Genomic DNA, 9,041 nt, shown 5'->3' with positions numbered 1-9,041 from the left:
CGGAGGTGATGCCCTAGAGCCTGTGCCCACCTGTGCACTCCCAGCTTCACGAGGCGGGACCCCCAGCACCCCAGCACGCGTGGGCTGTGTGCCCTGTCCTGCACGGCGCTGCCAGCCCCTCGGTGCGGGGGGGGGGGGGGGGGGGGCAGGCGGGGGCACAGTCCCCCCGCCTTTCATGGGCAGGCCTGGTGCTGAGGGGTGCCGCGTCGCTGGAGGGTCCCTGGCCCTGCCCCTTGTGCCCCCCGGGGGCTCGCACGGAGCCGGGGGTCCCTGGGGGCGGTGGTGCCCCGGGGCCGGGCGGGGCGGCGCTGTCCGCGGTGCTGGCACGGCGCTCTCCGCGGTGCCCGGCCTTCCTCTCCCCCTCCTCCTCCTCAGCCCCCTCCTCTTCCTTCGCCCATCCTCCTCCTCCCCGCGCCCCCCTCCTCTTCCTCCATCCCCCTCTTCCTCTTCCTTCAGCCCCCCTCTTTCTTCATCCTCCCCGGCTGCCTTCATCCCCCTTCTCCCCTCTCTCCTCTCCCCTTCCTCCTAACCTCCCTTCCTCTTCCTCATTCTTCATCCCACTCTTCCTCCCCCTCCTCTCCCTCCTCCCTCCGTCTCCCCATCCTCCTCCTCTTCCTCCCCATCTCCCTCCCCTCCCTCCCGCCTCCCCCTCTCCCTCCTCTTCCTCCCCCAGCAGTGACGTCTCTCGACGTGCAGCTCCCCGGCCCGGCTCCGCACCGCTCGGGGCTCCGCACCGCTCGGGGCTCCGCCACCGCGGCCCGGCCCGGCCCGGCAGCAGCCTCCGGCGGGGCGCGGGCGCTGCCCGGGGCCGCCCATGCGGCCGGGGGGCGATGCGGGCGGCGCGGCGCTGGCGGTAGTGCCCGCACCGGGGCCCCCCCGGGAGCATGGGCTGCATCGGCTCCAAAACCACCATCGGTGGGTGAGCGGCACCAGGCTGGGACCGGGGGGCGGGTCTGGGGACCGTGCGGGATCTGGGGGTATGAAGGCTGGAGGGGGGCTTGGGGGAGGGGGGTGCTGGGGGCGCGGGGGCTGTGGGGAGGCTGCTGTAGGGGGCGTGGGGTGATGCAGTGAGGGTGTTGGGGATACGTGGGGAGCTGAGAGGGTCTAGGGGGTGGGGGAGCGGTGTGTGGGGTGCTTTGTGGGGTTTGGGAAGCTATGGGGGCTGGGAGATGTGGGGAGGTATGAAGGTGGGGAGGGGAGCGCAGAGGATTTGGGGGGATACAGGGAGCTTGAGGGCTCTGGAGGACTCGGGTATGTATAGGGGGATGTGAGCTATGAATGGGTTGGGATCTGGGGGCTGGGGATGCTGATCTGGGGCAGCTTGGTGGTACAGGGGGCGTGGGGAGATGGAGAGCGAGGATGTGTAGGGGTTGGGGGGGTTGGAGGGGCTGGGGTGCAGTGTTAGGGGAGCTGGTGGGTGGTGTGTGGGGTGCAGGGGGCTGGGAAGGGGTTGTGGGGCTGGGGTGCTTATGGGGGTGTTATGAGTGGGACAGAGGTGTTTGGGGGGCTATTGGAGGAGATATGGGGGCTAGCAGGGGTGGGCTGCAGGGTGTGGGGTGCTGTGGGGGTGCCACAGATGTCCTGGGGGTGCTGCAGGAGGGATGGGGGCTGTGACTATGATCCGAAGGTGTTCTGGGAGCTGGGACGGTGCTGGGGGTGTTGCAGGCACGCTGGAGGGTGCTGGGGGTGTTGTTGCTAGGGTGGTAGGGTTGTTGATGCTGGGGCACCACCACGGGGTGCCCCTGCCCACAGCTGGGGGTGGGGGTGATGCCATCTGCAGCTTCCCCGGGAGCCAGGGGCTACCCACAGATAGGGGTTGGCAGGAGCGCTGCTCAGCTCCCCAAATCCCCCCTTACAGCCAGTTTACATCAGCTCGGCCCACCTTGGTGAAGGGGGAATGAGGCTCCTCAGGAATGTCCTGCCTTGGCCATTGGGAACTGGCCTGGCCTAGGGGCCACAGTGACAGGGGACCCTGCCTGGACTCTGTGCTTGGGAGTCAGTGCCCGAGGTGTTGGGGACCCATCCGTGTGGGGTGCTGGTGCCAGGGGATTGGGCTGTTGTGGTGGAGGTAGAGTGTGGGTGCTTTTATCCCCCCCTATCCCTTTTTGCTCCTCTCCCTCTGGCCCCAGGGATGCGGAACTGGGAAGGGGGATTTTTGAGATGGTGAAGGAATGCCAGCCCCTCCCCAGCATGGCCCAGCGCCGCCTCTCTCCACGCACCTAGCGCCTGGCCCGCTCCGTCCCCTTCAGCCTGGCCCAGCTGCCCCCACCCCTCCCTAAAGAGCTGCCAAGCCGGGACAGGCGCCCGGTCCCCGGTGCCAGGCTGTGGCCCTGCGTTACCGCTGACACAGGTGGAAGAGTTGCCCGGGCGTGAGTCACTCGTGCCGCAGCACCTGGCTGCTCCGGGGCAGCCCTGCAACGAGTTGTGTCTGGTCTCAGACTGGGCGAGAAACTGCTGCCCTGAGGCTGAGGGGGCTGATGTGGGAACAGAGGTGCTGACACTGGCCCTGGCTCTTCCCACAGTGGCTGTGGACACGACGCTGTGCGTGGAGTGGAAGGAGGTGAAAGCACTGTCACCGCTGAGTGCTGCTCGCCCACTGCCCCGCCTGGTGCGCCAGGCCTCCTTCGACAGCCAGGACTTCCTCCAGGTACCACCAAGCCCCACGGTGCCCAGCCAGGGTCCTTGTGTGCCGTACCCCACGGTGGGGCACCTGTCCTGGCCATGGCCGGGGGAGCGGGGGGCTCTGGTGCCCGCTGCTCCGCTGCCCACCCGGCCCTGCCAGCAAGCAGCCGGCTCTGGGGCTGCTCTGACGTCAGCTGCAAGCCGGGCTGTATCCTGGGAGAAATCAGTCCACGGTGCCTCGTTGCCATGGCAATGCAATTTGTTGCGCGCCTCCAAATCCTGCATCGCTTCCCCCGTGGCCATGGGCTTGAGGCCTGGTGCAGCCAGGACAGGCAATGGGGACATGCAGCGGGATGTTCGGAGCAGGCACTGGGGAGCCTGGCCATGGTGGCCTTGCACACGCACATGTGTGTGTGTGTGTGTGTGTGTGCACATGCACAAGCTGGAGAGGACAGACAGTGGCACCAGCTAGCACAGGGCATGCACACGTGTGTGTGTGCGTGTGCACCTGTGCAGGTGTGTACAGCAAGTGTGTGTGTGTGCGGTACATGCACACATGGATTGTGCACAGTGAGCACACGTGTGCATGTGGTGAGTTCACATGTGCATAGTGAGAAGGGCCCCTGCAGTGAGGGGATGTGTGTGTGTGCATGTGTGTGTAGCAAGTGCACGTGTGTGTTTATGGTCTGTGCATGTTTGTGAGTGTCTGTGTGTGTACACGTCGTTACGTGAGTAGGCACGTGTGTGCACCGAGCACGTCTGTGCGTGTATGTATGTGCATGCACTTATGAATGCAAGGTGTATGTGCATGTAACAGCAGCATAGGGGTGTACTAACAGTCTATGGAGGTATGCACACAGGTGCAGGTGTGGATATACCCACTGCCCTACATGTAGTGGCTGTAACCATCCCTCTGCACGCCTGTGCATGTGTGCCTGTAACACATGCGTGTCTGTAACACACGTGTGTGCACAGACACCACCGACCTCATGGGGTGGGCACCAAGCAGGGCTAAGCCTCCTCCCAGGCCATGGGGTTCACAGAGAGGGAGCAGTGTCAGGCAGCAGGGAAGGGGCGGGCAGTGTGGCCCAGGGCTGTGACACCCCTGCCCGCTCCTGCAGGTCAATGTTGAGGATACTGTCGAGATGCTGCCCAAGTCACGGCGCGCGCTGACCATCCAGGAGATTGCTGCCCTGGCCCGCTCCTCACTGCACGGTAACTGCTCGCCTGCCCGAGGGCGCAGGAGTGCGTGGGGGAGCATCCAGGGAAGGGGGGGTCTCCTGTGGCCAAGGGGGCTGAGCCTCTTGGGGCAGGAATTGGGGTCACTCCTCTGGGGTTTGGAGGGCTTAAGGTGACCCTGGGGTCCCTGGTGGTACCCCAGAGGAGGGCACAGAAGTGTCATGTCTCAAGGGCTGGAGGCGGGGGGTGCTGGGTCCCAGGGTCGTGGGCTCCATGGAGGGGACTCGGGGTGTCCAGGGGGTGCTGACGCAGGGGCACATCTCGCAGGCATCTCGCAGGTGGTGAAGGAGCACGTGACGAAGCCAACGGCCATGGCGCAGGGCCGTGTTGCCCACCTCATCGAGTGGAAGGGCTGGTGCAAGCCTGTGGAGCCGCCAGCTGCCCTGGAGAGCGCCTTCAGCTCCTACTGCCACCTGAGCGAGGGCGAGCAGGAGGCACGCTTCGCTGCCGGTGGGCACCGCGCAGGGCACGGCCAGCGGGCACATCTCCCACTGCGGCTGGGGGCAGGGGTGGTGGGACTGCTTGTTCTCATCCATCCATTGGTGCCACAGCACTGTGGGCACAGGGATGCTGGGGCAGGGGGTTGTTGGGGGCACGTCCCAGTGCACGCATGACCTGTGGATGTCCCCTGCCAGGTGTGGCGGAGCAGTTTGCCATTGCTGAGGCCAAGCTGCGAGCCTGGTCATCGGTGGACGGGGATGACTCCAATGATGAATCCTATGATGAGGACTTCATGCCCTCCACAGAGAGTTCCCAGCCCACCGGTAAGTGCCACGGGGAGCAGGCACCCGCCGTGTTTTGGTGTGGGTGTTGGTGTCCCACTGTTGGTGCCAAGGGTTGAAGGAATGGGGTGCCTGATGCCTGGCCATGCTCCCCAGCCTGGCCACCCCCTTACGAGGCAGGGCCCCTGCCTGGCACCATGGCAAAGCAGTGCCCATGCCAGGGATGGGGAAGCCCTGCAATGTGACACCCTCCCCAGTGCCAGAGCATATTTTGCTTTTCCTTTGGTTGTCACCAGTGCCACACACGCAGCCATTTGCGGGCAAAGGGGGCATGGTGCCTGCTGTGGGGCTGCTCCCCTCCCACTGCTCCCATCCTGTGGGGCCCAGGGCAGTGGGGACCTGGCAGCCCCTCATGCCATCAGCCCTGGACTGACCCTGCACATCCTGATTCCCTGCAGAGCTGCCCGGCACGGTGCCTGCCAGTGCACTGCTGCGAGACCTACTGCAGGGCCACCTGTGCCAGCTGGGCGTGCGGCACGGCTCCTGCGAGCCCGAGAGCGACTCATCGCACACCCTCTCCCCCGAGACTCTCTGCTCCAGCCTCTGCAGCCTGGAGATGGTGTCCCCCTCCGAACTCACTGCCAAACTGCTGGGCTCCCTTGGGGGCGAGGACCTGCTGCTGCCCAAGCTGCCTGCCCCGGCCAGCCAAAGTGCCTTGCAGGGCCTGGCACGGCTCCGGTGCCAGGACTCCCTCTACTCCGTGTCCTACGCCGAAGCCTGCCTCTCACCCACTGAGGATGAGGTGGTGCTGAGCAAGGACTTCCCACTCCGCCGGAAAGTCTCCGACGTCGCCTCCTCTGGGGTGGCATCGCTGGAGGAGGAGGAGGAGGCCGAAGAGCCCTGATGCCCCCTGGGGTGCCCTGCCTCTCCGGGCGGGGGTCCAGCCCCCCCTGTCACAACCCTCTGGCCGGACCCTGTGCTGGGCGAGGGACAGGCCCTACCGCTGCTCCCCCTTGCTATCGGGGCGCAGGGGGGGTTCGGGAGACCACCGCAGCTCCCCTTCCAGCCAGTGTGCCCCGCCGTGCCCTGGCCCTGCTTGGCCACATCGTTGTCCTCCTGGATTTTTGCATGAGAGTGGGGAAGGGGCGCGGGGAAGGGCTTGAGGGGGTCCGACCTCTGCCCTGATGCCCAGATGTGCCCCCAGAACTGGCAGGACTGAATCAGTGGGGCTGGTTCTTCGCATGTTCCCCCCCAAACCCCACCTGGGCTTCCCTTTTGGGCACAAGCCCCCCCTGCCCCGTTGGCATGGCTGAACCTCTCCGAGCACCCTGTGGTGCCCCCACTCCGTGCCTGGCACCCTCGGCTCGGGGCGGCTGGGGGGGGTTGGGGAACAGGGGCCTTTTCTCTCCCCAGCCAGCTTTTATCGGACCGAGTTTTAAACTGTGAACTTCTGTCTTGGAGCACAGGGCCAGCGGGGGGGGGCGAGGCGCTGTGAATGTGCCGCCGTGTCGGGGGCTTTCTATACTTTTGTACTTGTGGGGGGCTGGCATGGGGAGACTGTGGGGCTGGGTGGGGGCCGGGTGGGCACAGGCCCCCAGGCTGGGGGCTTTGGGCCACCAGCGACAGCACCCCCAAACCAGCACCGCAGCAGGGGGCTCAGCCCAGCCAGGGCCCCTCCGGTTTGCTGTGGGGCAATGTGGGGTGGAGAGAGGGGGGGAGGCAGCGGGACTGATGTCCCCATCCCTGAGTCACTCACCCCTAGCAGGGAACCAAGTGCCTACATGAAGGGCAAACAGCCCCCCCATCCTGGCTGGGGGTGGCAACCCGGCTCGGGGGTCCCCAGGGCCGTGCCAGGGGTCCGGGCACGCCGTTTGGGGGAGGAATGCCAGTTTTTTGCCAATGCTTGCGCCCCGCTTCCCGCATGGCACGTGTTCTTGTGGGGCCGCTTGCCCGCTGCATGCTGCTCCTCGCCCAGCCCGGCCACGGCCCCCCCCAGCCCCGCACCCTGGGGTGCCCCCAGCACCAGCTACGCCTCTGCTCCCATGCACCCCCCCGCACTGCCCATCAGCCTCCACCGGGCACAGCACCCACTCTCCCTCCCTGCCGCGGGGTGCCTGGCACGGGGCTGGCCCCCCTCTCTCTGCATGGCCAAGCTGTGAGGGGGTGCAGGGGGCAGCCACGCTGATGGGCTCCCTGTCACCTGCCACCATCCCCTTTCTGGGGACAGCAGATGCTCCCCACAGCACCAGGATGGGCTGGGGGGCGCAGGGTGCCTGCAGATGGGGGGGGGGGCTTTGCTCTGCGTGTGTGTGTGCACGTGTGCGTGCGTGCGTTTGAGTGTATGTGCATGTGCACGTGTGTGCATACCCGCGGGAGCTGCCTGAGCCCCCCGCCCTGCTGTGGCGGTGCCCGTGGGGGTACCCATGGGGTGTCCACACCCCGGCACCCCCCCTCCATCCCGCCAGGTCTCAAATAAAGTCCATCGTGTGAGTGCTGTGGCAGGCACCTCTTCTTGTGGGTGGGGGGCAACTCCTCGCTGGGGGGCCGGGGGTGGCAGGCTGCCGGTGGCGACACGTCCCTCCCCGCGGCCCCGAGGCCTCGGCCCTTATCTCGCATTCCTGGGGCCGGGGTGCCTAATTATGGGCATCTGGTGGTGGCAGACAGCCGGCCCCCTCCCCAGTGCCGGGGCCCCGGGGGGCGCAGGCAGCAGGAGCCACGGCCTCGCTTGCCTCAGCACCCATGTACCGTGCCTACGGCCAGGGGCATGGTGAGCCCCACTTCGAGGGGGACCGGCGGCACGGACCCTTCGGGGCACGGGCACACGAGGTCTTCGGGTACCCAGGTAATGGGGATGGGGGCGTGGGGGTCCCTGCTACCCCAGGGAGGGCCCCTCCAAGGGCTATCCAACTGCCCTGTGCTTGCGCATGGTGTGGGACACCCCTCAACATAGACCAGGAGGGCTGAGAGGGGAAGCCCGACTGCCCCCCAACTGTCCTACGGGTCTCTGGGCTGTCCTCCAGTCCCCACCCTGTCCAGTCCCTTTGTGCATACCCCCAGGTCCCCAGTTGCCCCCTCCCCAGACCCTTCTGAGCCTCCCAGTGTCCTCAGAACCACCCCCATCCCCCTTTCCCACCCCTCCAGACCTTCCTGGCTGCCCTTATGTCCTCAGCCCCACTGAGCCACAGACCCCTCCGAGTACCCTGCTAGCCTCCCACTTCCCTGTACACACCCAGAGCCCACCAGTAACCACAGTGCACCCCCCAACCCACTCCCCCCGGATTTCCCTGGCTATCCTGTGTCCCCAGCCTCCTGCTCCATTCCCCTGCTGTCCCCAGGTTGTCCAGTGCCCCCCCAGACACCACCACCCCCCAGTGCCCTTGGGTGCCCCAGATCCGCCGGTGCCTCCTGCTACCCCCAGACTCCCACTCCAGACCACCCAGTACCACCCCATACCCCTGGGGCACCCAGTTCCCCCTGCAACCCTCTAGCACCTCCAATGTTCCCAAACCTCCAGTGCCACTTGCTACCCCCCAGCCACCCCTCCCAGTGTCACCAGCCTTTCCCACACTGCCTCAGCCCCTGGGTCCCATGCCCCTGTGCCTGGTAGCCCCCTGATGCTCGCAGGGTCCCCAGGAGCCATGTGTCCCTGCAGCCTGGGCACCTGGGTGCGTGCCCAGGGTGACACTTACCAGGTGGTGGCCGACGTCAGCCAGTTCAAGCCCCCTGACATCGTGGTGACCATCTCCAACTGCCACGTTGCCATCCAGGCTGAGAAGGTGAGACGCCCCAGGGGGACAGCATATCCATTCTGACCCTGCTCTGGCCATGCAGCAGCGGGGGTCCTGCCCTGTGGCACCCTCTCCTGCAGTGAGAGCTAACTGGGAATGGCTCCTGTTGGCACTGGGGTAACTGGGGGCTGTCCTCCAGTGATGGGACAACAGGTAGTTCCTGCTCCACTGCGCCTCTCCTGCACTGGGGTAACTGGGCACTGTCCTCCCTGAGAATGGGGCAACTGGGAACTCCTGCCCCCTTGCATTCTTTGCTGGTGGTGATGGGGCAGTTGGGAACAGTCCTTGCTGGCAGTGGTGTCACTGGTTAACTGGGAACTGCCCTGTTGAGCTCCCTGCTGCAGCTGAGGTGACTGGGAGCTGCCCCATCACTAGCACTGGAGTAACTGGGAATGTGCTGTGCACCACCATGCTGTGCCTTGCCATGCCCTGACCCAGCATGCTGGCACTGCCTCCCCACAGGTGGCTGAGGATGGCACTGTCTGCGACACCTTCACCCACAAATGCCAGCTGCCCGAGGACATGGACCCGCTGTCAGTGAGCTGCACCCTCACCGAGGCTGGCACGCTGGTCATCACTGCCCAGCGCCATACCAGCACCCGCCCCGGTGAGCCCCCGCAGCTGCTGTACCGCAGCGAGGCCACGCTGTAAGCTGGCACTGGGTAAGGAA

General features: G+C 66.2%; 2 protein-coding genes across 2 annotated transcripts; both read left to right on the top strand.

The window, feature by feature from the left end:
* Positions 1-381: 381 nt before the first annotated feature.
* On the top strand, positions 382-7,075 carry FAM131A (family with sequence similarity 131 member A). Its single transcript, XM_080409236.1, is given in 7 exon segments — positions 382-870; positions 872-915; positions 2,523-2,647; positions 3,744-3,837; positions 4,129-4,311; positions 4,497-4,625; positions 5,042-7,075. Coding segments are annotated over 7 exon segments (1,077 nt in total). The 5' UTR covers positions 382-814; the 3' UTR covers positions 5,488-7,075.
* An 89-nt stretch (positions 7,076-7,164) lies between these two features.
* Positions 7,165-9,040, top strand: LOC308072416 (heat shock protein beta-7-like). The gene is made up of 3 exons (XM_080409244.1): positions 7,165-7,425; positions 8,208-8,359; positions 8,834-9,040. The coding sequence occupies exons 1-3, from the start codon at positions 7,323-7,325 to the stop codon at positions 9,020-9,022; spliced, it is 444 nt and encodes a 147-aa protein (XP_080265370.1). The 5' UTR covers positions 7,165-7,322; the 3' UTR covers positions 9,023-9,040.
* The last annotated feature ends 1 nt before the right edge of the window (position 9,041 follows it).

Source organism: Falco punctatus, assembly GCF_963210335.1.
Source record: "Falco punctatus genome assembly, chromosome: 13".
NCBI lineage: Eukaryota > Metazoa > Chordata > Aves > Falconiformes > Falconidae > Falco > Falco punctatus.
The sequence above is the reverse complement of the archived record's forward strand: the minus strand, read 5'-3'. Positions and strand labels throughout refer to the sequence as shown.